Below are 20,022 nucleotides of genomic sequence, written 5' to 3'. Positions count from 1 at the left end.
GTAGTGGTTGGGGCACGCAGCTGGAATGTAAGATGCTGTTTCAAGTCCATGATTTTAGTCAGGACTTGAACCCAGGTCTTCCACAACCCATGCAGGAGTTTTAACCACTGAATTAAAGTCTATCTTGAAGTATCAATCCCCTCTTTCCTCTTCCTATTTTTGAAAACTCAAAAATTTTTGCAAGATAAGAAAACCAACTCCTTTCGGGCTCTAATCACCATAAAAACTGCCAATGAATGAAAATAGTTCCACTCTTATATTATTTGGCTATTGGTAAAAAAAAACCAGTTTTCTCGTTACCTTTGATTTGATAACCTTGTCGACCATATTTGTTTTTTTTCTTTTTCTGTAGCTTCTTCTCATTGGTTCTTGGGATTTTTAAAGAACTGTTGCTGCTGGCTGATTCTGTACAGTCAGAGAAAAAGTCCTCAGAATAGTTCACATGAAAATGTTGACTGACTTCCATATTCTCTGCTGCATTGGCAATAGTCATTAATTCTGCCAGAACGACCTGTTCTGATGCTTTCCCTAATACAATCATTAGTGCCTCTGCTTCTTGTGCTGCTTCCTGAATTAGTGTCTTCTTGCACTAACATACGGAGGAAACAGTCACCTGAGTTCATCAGTGTGTTGCCAGTAGAAGACATTGGAATTGACTTACCAGAATCAAAATGTTGATCACTTATACACAAAACCTGAGGGGGGAAAAACATGGCATTTATTAACCTCTTTAATGCACATTATTTATTCTTCAATCCAATAAAAATAGCCAGTTTCAGTATCTGAAAGAAGGCAAACATTTAGCGCCCTAGAGAGATGTTAAATATAATCTTTGTTATTTAAGAACTTATATGTTCTCGGTGGATGAACATCCCTTAATGCATGTAAATAAATACCATAGTTGCAGTTTCCTTGTATGCTAATATTCTATCAGTGTAGTTGTTTGTTTACTGCTTAATAGAATTTAGAAGAGGTAGTTATGTTGACCTGGGCATTGATGAAAAATTCATTGAAACTAGTACAATACAATTAAATAAATGCTTTATACAGCCTAGGTAGATGTCATCCAGGAACTGGTCTCTTAATGGGCATTTCTGCATCTTTTTATATACATTCCTAACACTCCATCCATGTTATAGAACTCCATCTGGACTCCATCCATGTCAATTTACTTCCTTTTTTTCATCCTTGATCCGCAACATGAACTAAGTAATGAATTATAACTGAACACTGTTTTGCCTTACATATGTATTTATGTAGTAGGCTGCGTGCAGAGTTACTGTTATTATACAAGTGCATCTATATTAGAGATTCTAATAAGCATATAAAATATTTCCTTTTGGGATGAAAGCTGTCATATTGCCAGCCAGGAATCATTTAACAGTACATAATATGCTTGAGTGCTTTTGAAAAGCCACTTAAGCACCTGAACATCTTTAGTGTAATGCCTTGGTAAGAGATGTGGCTTTCACTTGTCCAATCTGTATCTGTTAAATTTGATCAACTGGGTCGTTACAGAAGAGGTATAACACCTAAACGAGGGAGGGGATAGTGGCAGCATCTGAACAAGACTCTGAGTGCACAGTTGTTATTTCATAGATTTCATAGACATCAGGGCTGGAAGGGACCTCGGAAGATCATCGAGTCCAGCCCCCCGCCCAAAGGGCAGGAAGTCAGCTGGGGTCATAGGATCCCAGCAAGATAAGCATCCAGTTTCATCTTGAAGGTGTTCAATGAAGGTGCTTGAACCACCTCCGGTGGCAGGCTGTTCCAGACCTTGGGGGCTCGGACAGTAAAGAAGTTCTTCCTTATGTCCAGCCTGAAACGATCTTGAAGTAGTTTGTGACCATTCAACCTCGTCATCCCTTGGGGCGCTCTGGTGAACAAACGTTCCCCCAGATGCTGGTGGTCACCCCTGATAAACTTGTAGGTGGCCATCAGATCACCCCTGAGCCTGCGCTTTTTCAGGCTAAAGAGCCCCAGGGCTCTCAGCCTGTCATCGTAGGGTCTGCTTCCCTGACCTCTGATCATGCGCGTGGCTCTTCTCTTAAATGACTGTTACTAAGCAGTCATTTAATACTAGCATATGTAAGAACTAAATGGCTGCGCAGTAGCATCCCCAAATGGCTTTTTGGTGATGCTGACTGCATAATAGCTCATTACGACTGCACAGTAGCATTGCGTCACGCTTCATGCCATGCAATGCTAGTGCAGTCATAACGAGCTATTGTACAAGTCAGTGTCACCAAAAAGCCATTCAGCAACACTACTGCGCAGCAGTAATGAGTAACTGTGCAGCAATGAGCTACTGCAGTCAGCACCTCACGTAGACACAACCAGCGAGGATAAATTATTCCACCAAACTAAAACATTTGCAGATTAATGAGGATTTGACTGATCCCTAAGCTCTTGTTTCCCCAAATGTTTGCAGAAGTAGCTGTTTCATTTGAAAAGGGGAAAACCAGGAGCAACGGTTATTGGCCCCACCAGTCTTTCCTCCCCAGAGCAGGGGGGCTGGACCCGATGATCTCACAAGGTCCCTTCCAGTGCTAAACTTCTGTCCATTGGTGTCATCTTCCCCCCACCTCCCCCATTTTCAAAGAAAATGACCTTTCTGGAGTTTTTCAGAAAACAGCAACTTTCACCTAACAGTGTTTCCCCCAACAGTCTCTCTTCCTCACACAATACCAAAAGCAACAGCACACACTGCCTGACAAAGGGGGGTTGTGCTCCAAAGCTTACGAAGAAGACATTTTCCGACTATTTGAGTTGGTCTAAATAAAAGATATCAACTTGACCCAAAGATATCGGTTTGCCTGCTTGTGTCCGCGTCCCTGGACCCCAGCAGGGGCTGGCACAGCCCCCCAATAGCCACGCAGGACTCCCAAGTCAACTCTGGCCCTGCAGGGCCTGCAGTGAAGCCTTTGTGAGCATGCGCAGAAAGAGGACGCAACAAAAATGGCGGACGTGCTCCCTCCAGCCCCAGGGACCCCGGAGGAGGGGGGCGGGGAATGTATGGGCGGGGGCTCGTGGCAGTTCCCCTCATCACCCTTTCCCTCCCCCTCCCCACTGCAGCAAATGGGGCGTCCCCTCGTGCCCCCCGCCTCGAAGCATCGGTTACCCCGCGCGCCTCCTTTGGCCGTTGTCTGAGCGCCGCCGCTGTTCCGTTGCTATGGGAACCAGCCGCTGGGCTGGCGCGGAGTATCCTGGGACTTGTAGTCCCGCGCTGATGGCGAGCGGGGAGGGGGAACTCCGGGGTGATTCCCTCCTGTTCCGCCCCGCCCCCTCTCGCTTGGAGGCGGTGACGTCACGGATGTCAGCCAATCGCATGCAGCGATGCCCCCCCCTCCAGCGCGCTGGAACTCGCCTCAACAGGGAAATGTGGTTGCGCGCCTTGCTGTGCCAGAGATGGGACCTGGAACGCGTCCGGGGTGCGCGCCGCTCCCTAGCTGCTGTCCCAGCTTGGTGTCCCCCCCCCCCATATGGGGGTTTGAGGCATAGACTCTTGCTTCTCAGCCAGGGGGCTGTGGCACCTCAGGGTGCCTTGGGAGCGCTTGCAGGGTGCAGCTGCGCAGGGACAGCAGCTGGGAGCCCTGGGGCAAAGCAGAAGTGGTGACTTATGCAATCACAGCAGCAGTCCCTTGAGTTTTTTTGCCCCCCCCCATGTAAGTTGCCCCTGTCTCACTGCCCTGGTGCTGCCACCTCTGCTGTACAATGTCAGCACCTTTGGGTGCACAAACGTGGTTCATAGGATAAGCTTTCCTATAGGAAGCCATGCCATGAAATGAAGGAGGGGGCTCAGTGTTTTGGGCCAAGAGAATGAGGCCAGGCTGGTGCACTTGCTGGGTTGGCCTCCTGGTACCACGATTGGGCCCAATGCCGCCCCTATTTGGCCCCATGTGCCAGTATCAGGGCCCAGGTTGCCCTGTGTGCATGCACACAGGCCACAGTTCATGCGGTTCCCCACAGGCTAGACAGCCTGGCACCAGGGGCCAGATCTGTCCCACAGGCTGGGGTTTGGGCACCCCTGTGTTAAACCGTTCTGTCTTCTTGTAGTTCTGAGTTCTTTGCACCAGAAGATTCACCATGTTGTTTTTCCATAGTGAAAAAAAGGTGAAAACTCCCAAGTTGGCACTTTCTGAGCAGGGCCTCCAGCCTGGTTGAGGCGCTCTAGGGTCATGCTCCTCTTACCATGTAGTTTTGTCAGTAGGTTAGACCAGAGGCGCTCAATCCCTGGCCTGCAGGCCAAATGCAGCCCGTGGAGCTGTGGTGTCCAGCCCACAGGGCTCTCCCGGGTCAGAAAATATGGCAGTGGTGGATTAGTGGCAATTAATACTGCCACCCCACCTTTACTGCCATATTCCCAAGCTCTGTGTAGCTGGGTTAGAGTTAGGCCACATTCCCTGCTCCCTCAGCCATTTCAGGACCGAGCCAACCCCTTCTTCTACATACCCGGATGGGGATGGGCTGCCCTCTGCCCCCCTCCACACAGCCTGATCAGGACTTGCTGCACACCATATTGGGCCCACTGGCACAATCCTGCCCACGGACCCACTGAGGCCACAGGGCAAAAAGGTTGAGCACCAATGGGTTAGATCATGGATACAAATAAGGTGATCTTACATCAGATAGGGGGTTGGACTAGATGACCTCTGGCGGTTCCTTCCAACCCTACTTTTCTATTATTTCTATAATACAAATGACTAATGTGCTATTGTTCATCGTGTTTCATCTGCATCCTGCATGGTGCCATAGATGCTTTCAGGGCTGGATCCTGCACATGTTTACTACTGTTTAGTATTTATAACACACTGTGCCTTTTAATAAACAGTTAAAGGAGTGGGCCTCTGATTTCCAGTTCTTCAAAACATTTTGTAGAAAGAAAGGCAAATTAGTAAATAATAATAATGATAGTTCTAAAATGGCTAAAGTTATTCAGGTTGAATTACTGGTAAGTGAAAAAATAAAATGTTCTACTGGATAAAAGCTTGTATAACAAAGTTTAGCATGAAGTACAATGTTTAACTCAGTTACAAATTTAGTGTTGGAGCAATTTACCCATTGAAATGTATTTAAAGCAATCTGACTTCTTTCGTTTCTTGACTGTCTCTTGCTTCCATCTCAGAGAAGAATGGACCGAGAAATATTTAGAGTGGTTTAAAATAGCTATTTCAGTGCTTTTCGCAAATTTGGGGGGGACTTCTGTTAAGGATCTAAATTATTGTTCACACAACAGACCACAGCATCTTTAAAACTGGACGGTGGATAAATTAGGCTAACAACTTACTACTAATCAGATTGCTTACTACTGCGAACATTTCCCTGTTAAAGTCAGTGGTAATGAACATTATTTTTGCATGTGTTACAGGATTAGACTCTGAGGTCTTCCTTAAAACAGTTACACATGTATTAAAAATGCTGTCCGGAATTGAGACCTGCATTCTTCAGGCCAAATTCACCTATGGTGTCGAGCACATTTATACCAGAAGCTAATTTGGCCCTTTCAGTTTAGTGATAAGATACAATTTTACATTCGTAATTTCCCTTCTGAAAGTTTCCCAAAAGCTAAGTAATAAGCAGTTCCACTCCATCAGACAGCATCAGGTGGAAACCTAGCACCCTGCACTCTTCAGAGGGAGGGAATATTTTCACAAAGAAAACATAGCTCCTCTCTAACAAAGAGTAGGGGGAGATTTTCACTGGCCATGTAGAACAGAGTAAAATTCTGTTTTAGGGTCTCATGCATAAAATCATCCAAATCTCGCTCCAAAAAATAATGCATAACATATATCTCAGAGGAGAGCCAGAGCCAGGAAGCATGGCATGTGATCTGAATTCCTCAAAGCTCAGGATATTTGAAGCTTTGGCTTAGTTCAGGCTAATCTCCACTACTGTTGCTTTCAAACCTCTCTTATTTATCTGCTCTTATCTAGCTCTTATTTAGGTCAGAGAGAGAGGGTGTGGCCCCCTACATACAAGGAGCTGATATGAATGTGCTGACACAATTTTAAACATTGTCCTGCTGCTTTGTGAGAAGGTCTAGCACTGAGCTCCCTTTCCCTTCTCCCAAAACACTTCTCTTGCCTTGTCTGATTGGTGCACCACTTTCCCTTGCCTTTTAAGGACTGTCACCCGGTCAATCTAAAGTGATGAGGCCAAAGGCAGGTGCAAATCCCCCTACTATGGATACTTTTACCAACCAATCCTTTACTGGCCTCTAGACTCCCAAAATACCTAAGAGCCAATGAAGTAGGGAAACCCATGGTATCAGTGGGTGGGAAAGGCTGAACACATTAGAGAGATGTAAAAGGGAGATTCATTTGGGATTCTGGCTACCCTAGAAGCTCCTGCATATTAGGATTACTTTCACGGCTCCAGTGACTTGTTTGTTCCACGGATTCATTTTTATTGTTGCCAGAATGGTGATCAAAGTCTTTGTAGCCACCATTTGTGGCTCTACAGCGGTAGGTGTCTTATTTAATGTATGTTTAATCCTCACTTAGGAACAATGTGTTTTGTGAATTAACATTTGTCTACATATGAGCTAGTTACCAGGATAGTCTGGACCTTAACATGAAAAAGACACCGAGAGGTCTTTTACTCCTGTGTCTGCTGGCTAATTCTTGCGAGTGTCTCAGCATGCAGAGAATTAAGATTAATGTGGCCTGTTTGTATCTAATTTCTAATTGTACTTAAAATATTTATGTATAACATGTCATGTCAATTGCACACTTTAAGACTATATGCGTAGAGAAAGGGGTTACAGTGTTCCCACAAAATACTGAACTAAGCTATTTACACTAGAAATTATGTAAATTATTTTTTGAGAAATACTTTATGACTTTGTAGGAATGTTACAGTGTTGCCTAGGAGTGGTATTTCCAGGAAAGAGCTGGAACTAAAGCACAGGAAATTTATACAGAGGATTCCTAATGATTATCTCCTCCCTCTGCTCCCACCTCCTTTTTGTCTCTTGTTTTGCTATACTGTGGATTTTTAGTTTGGAAGCTTGCTGCTGCAGTTGTGAGCCCAGCGCACTGGCTGAAGTAAAGGGCGTGTGAACAGAAGAGAGGGCTGGAAGTCCACAGGAGGTGGAAACTGGGAAAGGACTGTTTCCTTTTATATCCAGTTCCCAGAGGAGCTCACATTGCAGCTTTGCCTTGGCAAGCACTCAGTCACAGTGACACTATTAAACAAACTGGCTGGTGCAGGCACATAACTGTAACTACATCTCTAGTTCTCTGACACCAACACCACCTCCTTAAGAAACTTCCAGAGTTTAAAGCTCTGGAAAAGCTGGAGAGCGAGCCACTGTCCTTCATAAATGAGCTAGGAGGAGCCCTCAATAAATCTAAATCAGGCCATAACAAAGAAACTGCAAAACTCTTACTAACTTTGGTTAGCAATGGTTTTTTATTAGGTTAACATTCCTTAATTACTGCAGTCATTTTAGATCTCTTTTGCCAACCTTTTAATTTTAATTATAAAAGTGTTATATACCTACCATATACAAACTTACCATGTTCTTATGTAAGGTGATTTGTACCTACCTTTATTTCCAATCAGCTGTCCCCAGTGAAAGGTTGCAAGGGTGACTGAAATCACTCTGCAGAGTTTTCTAATGTGTGTAATGGCTGTCATTTTTGGTCATTCCAAGGAATGAATCTGACACTGAACTCAGAATGAACCCCTATGACTTGGGCTCAAGGAGTAAGGACCCAGTTCCACAAAACACTTAATTGTGTACTTAAATTGATATCAAGGGGACTACTCATAAGTTTAGAATTAAGCATCTTCAGCTGCTTTGCTAAATTAGAATCTTAATCCTCTAGCTGGCAGTTATAGCAAATGCCTTCCCACGTTGGAAGACACTGAAGAGGATGTATAGAGCAGTGGTTCTCAACCTTTTTTGTACCAGGACCCATTTGTAAACATCAGTGGCCAGTCCTGACCCAGTGCCCCTCACTTCCAGTGTGTGGGGCAGGGAGTGGGTGTGTGAGACATGGGGGCCCCATGCAGCCCCTCTCAGGCTGGAACCCTGCCAGCCTGCAAGGGAAAAGCCATGGTTTCCCACATTTTTCTCCTTTAAAGGAGAATCCATTTTTTAAAGTTTGTTGATCCATTTTTAAAGTTTGCTCATGACCCTTTCATATATTCTTGTGTCCCGCTTTTGGGTTGTGACCCACAGGCTGAGAAATGCTGGTACAGAAGATGCTAAACAGTAAATTGTATATGCACATAATCCAGATGTTTTGGACCTGTTTAAAGCCTTACTAAAGCAATTTATTCTTGCTAAAAAATGTCACCAATGCCAGCTGGCTGTTATAGGGTTGTAGGTTGTAGCTGTGTTGGTCTAAGGACATAGGCAGACAAGGTTCTTTGAGTGAATCTGATCTCTTTTATTAGACCAACTTAAATAGTTGGACATTTTTTTTTCTTAGCAAGCTTTAAGGTTTAAAAACCCTTTGTCAGGCTGAGGAAGCATCTGCAGTTGGTGTGTGCTCTTCCTGGATGGAATGAATAGACTATTATAGATTTTACACTTATGGATTTCAGTCTTCAGTAAATGTTAATAGTAGATGAATGCTATGTCAACCATTTGTATACACTAATGCTTGACAAGAACAAATTTAATTCTTCCCTTCCTGAGCTTTTAATACTAAAGGTGTGTGCGCATGTTTTGACTCCACTGTTTTTGAAAATTAATACACTAAGAATACAGGTATGTATCTGCAACTTAAATTACACCATAACAAAATTTTCAGCTTGAGTAGTTTTCTAATAAATTACAGTATTATTATAACTTCACCATTGAACATTAGGGATGGAAAGTCTCCTTTTCATACATCTTTAGTGGATTTTCATGCACACACGGTAAAACTCAAAACATGAACAGAAGCATTGCAAAACCCATTCATCACATAATTCCAACTGAAACCTTATTTTGCATCACCCTTGTACTACATTTCTCTGTACTACAGTGAATTTCACCCACAAAGAATTTAAATTGAAAATCTAAGTGTCCTAGAAGCATAGATACAATCTCAAATTTGGCTATTTACATTTATTAGCAAATATTTATTTGTTTTTATTGTGTTTCAAAACATAATGGTCCTTACCTTACTTGATGTAAACTGACAGAACTCTATTGTTTAAAACATGATCCTGTAGTTCTATATTTGCAATTAGTTAATGACTTAAAAGCTTTTCTACAGTGAATACAGTTTTAGTCTTGAATGCATGTTGATGCCTTGGACCAGATTCTCAACTGAGGTGAATCAGTGTCACTCTGGAGCTAACTCTATTGCATATATCACCCCCCACCCCCGCCTCCACTAATTTATAACATATGTTAAATAATTTATCTTTTACTATCTGTCTCCTAATAAAAACATACAGCTGATGCAGAACTATTCATGAAGGAAAGCTGAGAATCAGCACCTACTTTTATTATACAGATCTATCAAATGGTTGGCTTGAAATGAATCATAAAAATTGAAGTAATTTTCTAACTATCCATGGATATGTTTAGACATGTCCTTCCAGTTTATAGTGTACTTAATAAAACATATCTTAAATCATAAGGAGGTTTTTCATTTCTTAAAGTGAGAAAATTATTCTACTTCTGCTATTCTTTTCTGCTGTTTATGGTTAGGAGACATCAGAAATCTTTTTGTCTGATCTTTTTATGTGCTCGCCTACCTATTAAGAATCAGTTTATAGTGATTAAACCAGATGAATCAATGCTCCACGTGCCAAGCTGCAAGGCTATTTTGGAACTCCCATAGGATGGAGTAGGATGCATTTGTTCCATAGTTAGGTTTGAGGTTGTATGTCAAATAGAGAGGAAGGGTAATAGCTCTTAAAATACAGAAATAATCCATGTGCACCACATCTTTAAAGTGTTATGACTTTTTCTTGATTACATTATTTAGCTCTGTGCTACTCTGTGATAGTATGTAAATATTATGGGAATATGTTTGTAACTGCATGTGTTAATATTATAGCTGTCTAGTCCAGGGGTGGGCAACCCCCAGCACAGGTGCCAGAGCATGGCACGCAAAGGCATTTTGCTTGGCACACGTACCTCAAGGTGGATGGCGGGGAAGGGGCCAGGGCTGTACTGCCACAACAAGGATCAGGCCTCTCACAGCTTCCCTGCAATCTGCCCCTGGCACACCAACATCTTACAAGTCAAGGTTGTGGGTATTGTTGGCACACTGCCCAAAAACATTGCTGACCTCTGGTCTAGTCTCTGGGAGGAGGGGAGAAGGAGGAGAGGTCACAAGTAGGATTCTAGCCAGGTGAGGGCAATCAAAGTTTTGTATGCAGCACTGAACCTATAGACATATTTTAGCTTCACTCACTCATTTAATAAGACTGTACTGAATATAGAACCATTGTCTTCTCTTGTTCTGTCTGAAACACCAGAGAACTGACACTGGGGAAAAACAGAAGAAGATGGATTTGTTCATAGGAAGACTGGAGCTCATATTTCAAATAGAGAGTGAGGGAAACCTCTTACCATTTAGGGCATGGACAGAAGTGATATTTGTTGCATGATTGGCCCCTTGAAAGTGCTCTACAGCCATGGCCTGACAGAAGTGTATGTCTGCAGAGTGCTTTAAAAGTGCTTGATCACATGAAAAATTAACCCTCATTTAATGAAAGTTCACATGAATGTCCTCCAAAGTGAAGCTCCTTCATTAACTTCTGTTTGTCTCTGTGCATGAGGAGGGGACAAACATTAACTTCTGTTTGCCTTCCCTCCCACCTTAGGACACCTCCAATCCACCCCTCCTCCTCACTTCTCAGTGCAGGCTGGAAAAAGCCCAGACCAGAGCTCTCTCTCCTGCTTTCCCCCTGTCTCATCTTGCAGACAGCACCAGAGATGGGAGGAGAGGGGGCAGGGTTTGCATTCTGCTGGATTGACTCCGAAGTGGAGCTTGATCCTCCCTCTCCCAACCAAACACTGAACATCTGTTGGGTCAGAGGGGGTTTGCAAAATCATGGTGCTTTCTATGAAGTGCCATGAGTTACAGTGGGGAGCTGCATGTTTGTCAGCACACACGGAGCCAACAACTGAAGCTGTAATAGACATAAACAATTCTCATTCAGCACATAGTCAGGAACAGGTTGTCTTTGTAGCATCATATTCAAAAACTGAGTCAACTTTGCCAATTTTAATGATCCTGCTTCTATAAAACTTGCTGATTTAGGTGCCTTTTTTTGCTGTTGGGCACCCAGGGGCAATTGGACAGTAAATAGGCTATGGATATTAGGGACACAGAGGAAAATGTTTTACTCTACAATAAATAAAACTGCCATTGGTACTTAAATGGCTAAATATCATCTGTTGCTTTTAAGTGCCCAATAGATGTTATTTATTTAAACATTCTGGCTTCAACTTTTAGGTATATGGTACTGACTATTGTAGAATGTAACCCTGTCAAATGGGAATAACAGCCTTCTCTCTACTGATCTCCTGGGAGAATTGTCTGTCTGTCTGTCTGTCTAATTTTAAGCATCTACATCTGAATATTTCCCATTCTGCCAAACACAGGTTATGATACCAGAAAGGCTCTGCTGTGCCTGACTATTCTGGGCCTCTCTCTGAAGGTGCATCTACATGTGCAATTAAGGCGATGCAATAAACTGGAGCAGTTTGAGCTGGAGTAAACTTGCTGGCAGGAGGTGTTAGGTAGTGGAGGGACTGGTTGGGACACAAACTGTGTGGCTAAGTGGCAGGCAGGAGTCTGGCCCCTGCCCATTAACCATCTACACATGCATTTCAGTGTGGTAAATCACTCCACTGTAAGATAGTACTGTCCCCAACAGTACTATTTTACAGCAGAGTTAATTAGCATATTGTGCCCTAATACCGGTGCATGTGTAGATGGTGACACTGTACTGTGGAGCTAATTAGTCTACTTTGCAAGTGTGGATACATCCTGTATGTCCTACACATTGCTAAGTTTGTTTGCATTTCTCTCTTTTAAATATTGTTTAGTTGAGAGATTCTTTTGGTCAGCCAGATACCTAAGGGCATGTCTGCCATGGTAGATACTCTGGCTTTCTGGCTTCATTTTTAACATGCCCTGATTTTTCTGACTGCTGGGTTGTAGTTGGAACATAGTGGTACAGATAGAGTGAAAATAGGGTTAAGAAGTATACATGAGTATAGAACACGGTTCACAGAGAAGTACGATAATAACAAATTGTTGACTGAGGATGACAGTACCAAAAAGTGGCATGGATGTGGGCAAAATCATACACTTTTTAAAAAGTGTAACTGACTTGAAAGAGGATAGAAGATGATTGGTAAAGTAACTTTTCTTAACTCTACCTCCCCAGTGTGTACTTACACCCCCCCCCCCGAAATTTTTCATGTCTGTCTCAGAACTGTTATTTCTTTGAAATGAAATAATGACGTGTCAGTACATACAGACTTTGATAGGCTATGTGTCTGGAATTAAATAGCTAAAAGGGGGATGAATCCATCACCTCAACCTATAGAAAGTATGTATGGCCATAATCCCTTTGACCTTCAACAAACTTTCCCTCCGGACAATTTGTAATGGTAGGTTTTTAGACTGGCCGACAAGCTCCTTGATGTGTTCATTTGGTGGAATTTTGCTGGTGAGCTCACCTAAATAATCACCTAGCGGGGGAGGGGGGGGGGCGTTCCAATCTCCCTTGCAGCTTACAAATATCATGGAATCTGTGTCATGATACAGATACCGGTCTTGCAATCTGTCTAGCAGCTCGTACAACTCTTAGCATGCATAAGCAGTGGTGAAACAGGCTATAAAGATGTTCATGTTACCTGAGAGCATGTAATGCTCCTTGTCATGCTTCCAAGACACACAGGCTGTCAATTAAGTCTCAAGATGAAATTTCATAGGTGGGAGAAAAGTGGTAGCCAGAGTTCTTCGGGCTCTCTCATGATGCTGGTGTTGGGTAGGTTGGTTTTCTGACCGAATTTCCCCCACAAAGAATTTAGAAACAATTTTGGTATTTGGAGCTTTGCGGGGTTGGGTTTAATATTCTGTGGATGTAAAGCCATGCCTTCTTTTTGGAAGAAATTGGCCACATATCTGTCTTGTTTTACTCAGTTGGTACACCAGGCAGGGTAGCCCGAGACTTCCTGCTTCTGCCGGAAGTGCAGTTTTATGTACTGTGAAAAAAGGGTGTTAGACCGTTTGGCAAAATGCCAGACTTCATAGATTTTAGCTACTTTGTACCCCTTGGGGATAGCTTTATTCAATTCTGGTGTGCACCATATGCTTAGGAGGGCCCTCTCTTTGTCAGTGTGGTTGCACTTTTGCTGTCTTTTTCCTGCGCAGAGGTGACAGAGGTGGGGTCTGAAATTGTCACAAATTATTTCAGGGTGTCCAGCTGGGAATTGCTTTGTTTTGTTTATGAAATGGTAAAGGCTGGTAAAATTGTATTAGTGTATTTGTTTACCAGGATTATTTTGGTAATAAAGACAGATGGCATTAGTTCTACTTCCAAAAAGAACATCCCTAGGTACCAGAGGAGAAGGCAGATGTGTTCTGCTTAAAAAATCTGTGAGCTCCCCATCCATTTCTAACAGAGCCCTTCACTCATGCTCCCAAATGGTCCTAATGGTAAACCCCTCTCTCTTGAGATAATTGGTCTTGTGCAATGCCTGGTAATTAAAAAACCTGTAGGTGGTCCCTGTCAATGGGTTCTGGTCTTTTTCATTGTAGCAAGTGACACACCATGGAAAAAGCACCATTAAATTCAAATGCCATGGGTTCCCCATCAATTTTGGCATAGCTGTCTAAAAAAATAAGGGTCTACCTGAAATTCCCCACTCCGTAAAGCATGCCAAATTTGAATATTTTCTTTCTCCAAGATGTACATTAGCCACTGGGTAAATGGGGGGTTGAAAACCTCTTTTTCTGTCTGTGATAGTTGTCTGAGGGGAGAAGTGCTATGGTCTGTGGTTCCAAAAACATAAACCTGTACATGGCCATACAGATGGAGGCCAACGTGATGTATTGGAAAGGATCTATGCAGCATTTTACATTTTGGAGTTTACTATCTATTTTTACTCAGTCTACCCACCATGTCATTTTCATAATCTCATCCCTGTAGAAGAGGCAAGCATCTTTCAAAATGTTTACGTCCTGCTGGCAATAATAGGCTAGCTCCTTTTGCATGTCACAGGTCTTATTGCAGTTATCTTGATACCATTCTAAAAACTGTTCTTTCTCACCAGCAATCATATGTTCAACACTGTAGTACTCCACCTTTGGGAGAGGTCCCACATAATTTTGGTTTTCTGCCATGTTAAAAAAAAAAAGTGGGAAATACCTTTTGCACCCTTCAAAACCCATCACTTGGGGAAGCTAGCTAAGTTTCACTGGCAAAAAGTTTAAAGTGTCACAACCCAAAGTTGTGGTTTTTTGTTTGTGTGTGCTTCGGCACCGGTAAATTGTGTTCCCGCTAAATTACAGCTCCTTTGCACGGTGGAGTGTTCTGCTGTAATAGAGAACCCGCGTGCAGGAGAGTATTTCCCGCCAGTTTTGTAGCCTTCTTTGCATGGTGCATTTCTTTTGCATTATAGTGATGTACGGTGCAAAGGAGTTCCCGCCATTTGTATTAAGATTTTCGCCACATTATTGGCCAATCTTAATATAGGCACACGTGGCGGCTAGCTATTGGCTTGCTAGCCGTACAAAAGGCTTGGGTAGTTTCCGCCCAAGTCGGAGAGAGAGAAAGCACGTGGAGTTCGGGAAAAGAGCGTGAAGATCTCTAAGCGCTGCGGATCCCTTCGAACCCAGCTTTCTCCTTAAGAGGGCAATAGAGGCTCCAATTACCGAACCCGCGGAGTCTTAACAACTCCGTGGCCCAATTACCGACGGCCTCTAGCTTCTCCCCGTCGCCGATCGCAACCCTAGACGTATCCCTATCTTATGGACCCAATTTTCGAACCCACGGAGTCTTAACAGCTCCGGGGGACCTGGGAACCGAACAAAACCCACGGAGATTCAGCTGCTCCGTGAGAGAGAATTGTTGAACCCGCGGAGCCTAAACCACTCCGGGGTCAAGGAACCGAGTTTATTAGAGTCCTCCAACGAGAACTCAAGCAGAGCTGCGCCTGGAGAGCTGACCAGCCTACACCGTGACCACCTTGGGTGTAAGTAAATAATCTTTTCAATCAACCATTACGCCTCTGTGACTGATTCTAGCTTGAGCGTACTATACCGCACTGCGGTCTTCTCCAGCTCCGCGTGTCCGGGCTGCTGGCCACAGTCCGCGTGCACAAAGACAGGCCCGGCTCACGCCTGGCAAGGACGGGATCGGGAGCCGGCCCGCACATAAAGAATCTATGAAATGGGTACTTAGCTTGGTCACTTCTATACACATGAGTTTACTGCCCTGGGTGATTAGTTTCACGCCCATTTTTTTCTTCCGTAACTGGCTAATGATGAAGTAACTATTATAGTTTTTGGCGTTGTGAGCTATAAAGGTGTAGTCCTTGAACTTTTTACCCATAAAGACCTTAATAAAATCAGACAGACACTCTTTGCCCTTAAACTCCCAAGTGCTTTTTGTTTTTTTGGCCTTAGCTTTATGAGCCTTTTTGGAGTATTTGCCTGCGGCTTTCTGAGGTTTTCCCCCCCTGTCTTGAGCTCCATTGCAACAATGTAATTGGGCACATGCATCCCTGTCTCCTGCATATATTCAAAATGTACCCCACACATATTTTAGGCTTTGTAATCTGGCGCAGAAAGCACTGATGCTTGTTTACATCTGTGATTTTCCCATAACACTGCTTGCACTGCCTCCCTTTGCACTTGTGCTTTTTGTTCACATAAGATTTATACTCACCGCACAAAGTTTTAGTCAGACATTCGATCCACTTTTCAGAGGTCAGAGTCATGTGCCTTTCTAAGCACTCTTTGAAACAACACAACAGTTTACCATCAGGGCACCTCTGTGTCTTGCCCACGTTGTCAGCGCAGTTCGGGCTCAGGCAAAGATGACATTGGAACCTGCATGTGTGGCTATGACTGTACAACATCTGACAAAGATTGCAATAATTTCTGAAACCAAACACCTTTTCCATATCCAAAATACCGTAACAATGCTCATCATATAGCAAATGAAAACAGGTGTCGGGGTATCTGGGTGTGTCATGTATTTTAAATAAACTCCACCCATTTTTTCTTTATGCATTACTATATGAATGGTAACTTATTCAAGGTTTTCAAACAAAGTTAGTTGGTGGAGCATAACCTTTTGATGTATGGAGAGGCCTAATTTCCTGTGTAGTTCTTTGGCACCATCTAGCAGTTCAGTATCTGTGGCCCCTCTATGTTTTGTAATAGCCAATAGACTGCCTGCAAAGCACAGGTTAGTATCAAAGGTATACAGGTCAATTAAATACTCCCTCTTTTTAGCAGTGAACTGGGAATAGGGGATAGAACTTATAACTCTATAGCTCCCACCACCCACGCCTCTCACAACAACCACAACCAACCAAAATGTTGAATCAAGTAGTAGTTCTCTCTGGCTTTGTAACAGTGTTGCCCTGTCGGGTCAGGCCAACTCTCAGGATCTCAATATCGTGCTGTTAGACAGGAGGGTGTGACACAATAGCACATATACAAACACACAACTCAGTTAGGTGCATACACACATCCAAACCAGCCTAGGCATATGCATACCTATCACCAATTCAAGCACATACACTACACACCATAAAAGTTAGACACAGATCACTAATTTGTATATCATGCACACAGTTATATATACACACACACACCAGTTCACACACATATAACCCACCTACACACAGGTAAGTTCCTAACTTGGATGGTACAGTGTGTATGTGTATGCTTGGGGTACCTGGGATACTTGGGGGAAGGTCTAGGTGAGAGGGAGAGAGTTAGAGTAAGGAGTGAAAGTTGCCAGAACCAGGATTAGAACCAGTGGACTACAGAGAAGCTGGCTGAGGAACTGAGGCTTGGGTTTACTCAAGGTAGACTGGGGCTGGAAACTGAAGCAGACAGCTGAGATATTGGGGGGGTGGGGCAGATAAGTGGTTGCAAGGAGGAGACCGCCAGGAAAGAAACTGAGGCAGAAACCTGGTTGCTCAGGGGAAAAGGAAAAGGCAGTGGGGATAAGACAGTGGCAAAGGAACAGAGGGTTTGGAGGCAGAAAGGAGCTCAGGACAGGTGCTGGAGGTGGCAGTGAGCCAGAAGCAGGAAAGGGAGAAATGAGACAGAAGTTAGAGGGGTGAGGAGCAGAGATTGGAGCAGGGCCGAACCATAGTGAAGCAAAACCCAACTTAGGGGTCCAAATAACAGTTTTTCAAATGCTGGGTTCTTGTCTCTGTTCCTGGGTGAGGTCCATGGTTCCTGGATGAATCAATGCGAGGTGATGGCCTTACCATTACAGGCCATTCAGTAATTCACACATACCCAAAAAACAAGCAAACAAAAAAAAAGTTTTAACTCCTTATCCCTATACTTACAGGGCCGACCCCCACCCCACCCCACATTCTACATTCACAGGGGACTAATTCACGCACATCCAACCTCTCCTCCCAAAGAAACACATAAAGTTTCAAAAGCTGATTTCAGAAAATTTACCTTTTATTACTGGATAAAAACCATGAATGTATGTGTTTATTCTGCTTTTCTATTTTAGAAGAAGGGGTTCCATTTGAAAACAAACAGTTAACAGGCAGTTGTTATAATTCAGTGCGCTTATATTAACACAGCCACAAATAACCCTCCATTTTAAAATAAATGTTTACCTTGCTGTGGTAAAATTGCATGTGGCTGTCCCACTAGATAAGTTTTCTGTAATAAAAATCAAATGATGCAATAAATAAGTCCTCTGTATTAAAAATTAAATAAAACAGTAAGAAAAAACATGTCTGTGTACTGTACTTTAAAACAGAGTCACCACTAAAAAAGATTCCCGTTAGTCTTAAAATATGTTGATTTATATCTTGATATAACCAGATAACATAACCATGGGAACCTTGACCTCCCTTATCAAAAATAAAACCCCAGCACTTTTCAAGAAGCCTCATCCTCAAACAGTATTTCATTATGCCATAAAAAGAAACATGCATAAGAGATTTCATGAAGATTTTATGTTCTTGATGTGAAACAGGACCTGTTGATTCGATGCCTAATTGTCTTCTTAAATTGTCGTCGTCATCCGGTTTCTGTTCTCTGCAAAAACAGCTGCTTCTTTCTGGTGTCAGCTTTACAGGTGTCCTGGTGGGCAGGTTTTCTTGAGTCATTAAAAAGGCTTCATCTAACTGCAGAAGGGTTCAAATAAAAGCCTTAGTTACCCACTGTTTAATGAATCCTTAGCTACTTCTTACCTCCCCACCCATGGGTTGAACCCACACCACCATCAAAATCTAAGTGTCCCCCACAACCATGCTTCAAACCTCTTACTGGCATCTCTGCTCCCCCGATGACCTCTCCTTCTCATGCAGGCTCTGGCACAAAGCCACCCTCTTCTTCCAAAATCTTAATGTCTGCTTTGGGGGCCTGGGCCTCCTTTTGCATGTTCACTGAGGCTTCCAGACCCAGGTCAGGCATCTAAGGAAGTCTTTGGGTTAGGGGGCTGTCCTTCTCAAAACTATTTCTATGGTAACGGTTTCTATGTGGCTGTCTAACAAGTCTTGGGGTTGTGGTGAAGGTGAGGGACCTTGCAGGCATTGTGTAAGAATCCATAGCTGCCCCTGCTTGCCTTAGTGCGGTCTCAGACAAACAGAGGGCCCGCTTGGGAAAGCAAGTAGACTGGGTGGGCTTGCAGCCTAGGCCCCACCCCTCTACTCGCTCTGGTTGGTTTGGCACTGTTCTTGGGGAGATCTGAGGCCTCTGAAACCCCTGCCCATTGGTTGGGGGTGGTGGGGTGGGTTGTCAGAGGAGTCACAACGCCCTCGCTGCCCCATAGGCCATGCCTGTGCCTGGTGGGCTAGGGCCTGATAGGTCACGACTGTACCATGTTAGGGCAGGTCTTGCAGCATGAGGGGTGGGCTTTGGGGCCTGAATGGGCTGTCCTTCTGAAGTCATGGACCATGTGCTGGTGGTGTCACACACCATGTGCTTGGGGGCAGGAGTGGAGTATCTGATGTCGCATCATGTGACTGGGGTTGGGGACAGAGTTGCTGATGTCACACACCATGTGGTTGGGGGTGGGGTTTGTGATGTCACGCCTCATGTGACTGGGAGCTGGCAGTGGGGTTGCTGATGTCACGCACCATGTGACTGGGGGCAGAGGTGCGGTTTGTGATATGTCTCATGTGACTGGGGCAGGGGCGGGGTTTGTGACTTCACACATCATGTAAGGGGGGAAGGGGGTAGGGTGATGGGGGGTGGGACTTCCAGTGCCAAGATGGCCACCTGTCACATTAATGGAGGTGTTTTATAATACTACCGTCTTCCAGCTTCCAAGGTAGGCTGGCATTTGAGCTGCCTTTTATACAGTGGCTTTTATTGTATTTTTTTTCTGTCTTCCTACCATCTCTCTTTTTCAAATCATCTGCATTTGGTTTTTTCTTCACCTGTGGACCAACTTGGACCAAACTTCTTCACCTGTGTCTTTAAGGTCCTCCCCCTCCATGCGACACTGGTCAGGCCACAGCTGGAGTACTGTGTCCAGTTCTGGGCACCTCACTTCAAGAGGGATGTGGACAACATTGAGAGGGTCCAGAGGAGGGCCACCCGCATGATCCGGGGACAGCAGGGCAGACCCTACAACGAGAGGTTACGGGACCTGAACCTGTTCAGCCTTCACAAGAGAAGGCTGAGGGGGGATCTTGTGACTGTCTATAAACTCACTAGGGGGTACCAGAAGGGTTTGGAGAAGACCTCGTTTCCCCTAGAGCCCCCCGGGATAACAAGGAATAACAGCCACAAGTTGTTGGAGAGTAGGTTTAGATTAGACATCCGTAGGAACTACTTCACAGTTAGGGCAGCTGGGATCTGGAACCAACTTCCAAGGGAAGTGGTGCTG

At 44.1% G+C, this 20,022-nt stretch overlaps 2 protein-coding genes across 8 annotated transcripts in view; one reads left to right on the top strand and one right to left on the bottom strand.

Annotated features, from left to right (window-relative positions):
- The window catches only part of LCA5L (LCA5L, lebercilin like), a 20,183-nt gene extending 16,949 nt beyond the window's left edge, over positions 1-3,234 (bottom strand). The window contains exons 1-2 of one of the 3 annotated variants that reach the window (XM_006024673.3): positions 3,122-3,234; positions 301-695 (exon numbers count right to left, since the gene is read on the bottom strand). In XM_006024673.3, the coding sequence (XP_006024735.1) occupies positions 301-541 (241 nt within the window). In that variant the 5' untranslated portion in view covers positions 542-695; positions 3,122-3,234. Of the gene's footprint in view, positions 1-300; positions 696-2,707; positions 2,726-2,798; positions 2,928-3,121 lie in introns of those variants that run through there. The other 2 variants (XM_014520390.2, XM_025205357.1) reach the window with 2 other exon arrangements.
- Positions 3,235-6,249: 3,015 nt separating this feature from the next.
- LOC102377181 (SH3 domain-binding glutamic acid-rich-like protein) overlaps positions 6,250-20,022 on the top strand; it is a 66,603-nt gene continuing 52,830 nt past the window's right edge. For all 5 annotated transcript variants that reach the window (XM_025205360.1, XM_006024668.3, XM_025205359.1 and 2 more), the window contains exon 1: positions 6,250-6,464. In XM_025205360.1, the coding sequence (XP_025061145.1) occupies positions 6,420-6,464 (45 nt within the window). In that variant the 5' untranslated portion in view covers positions 6,250-6,419. The remainder of the gene's footprint in view (positions 6,465-20,022) is intronic.

This window comes from Alligator sinensis, unplaced genomic scaffold (genome assembly GCF_000455745.1).
Source record: "Alligator sinensis unplaced genomic scaffold, ASM45574v1 scaffold424_1, whole genome shotgun sequence".
Taxonomy (NCBI): Eukaryota; Metazoa; Chordata; order Crocodylia; family Alligatoridae; genus Alligator; species Alligator sinensis.
Note: the sequence above shows the minus strand (reverse complement) of the source record. Positions and strands in the feature narration are given on the sequence as shown.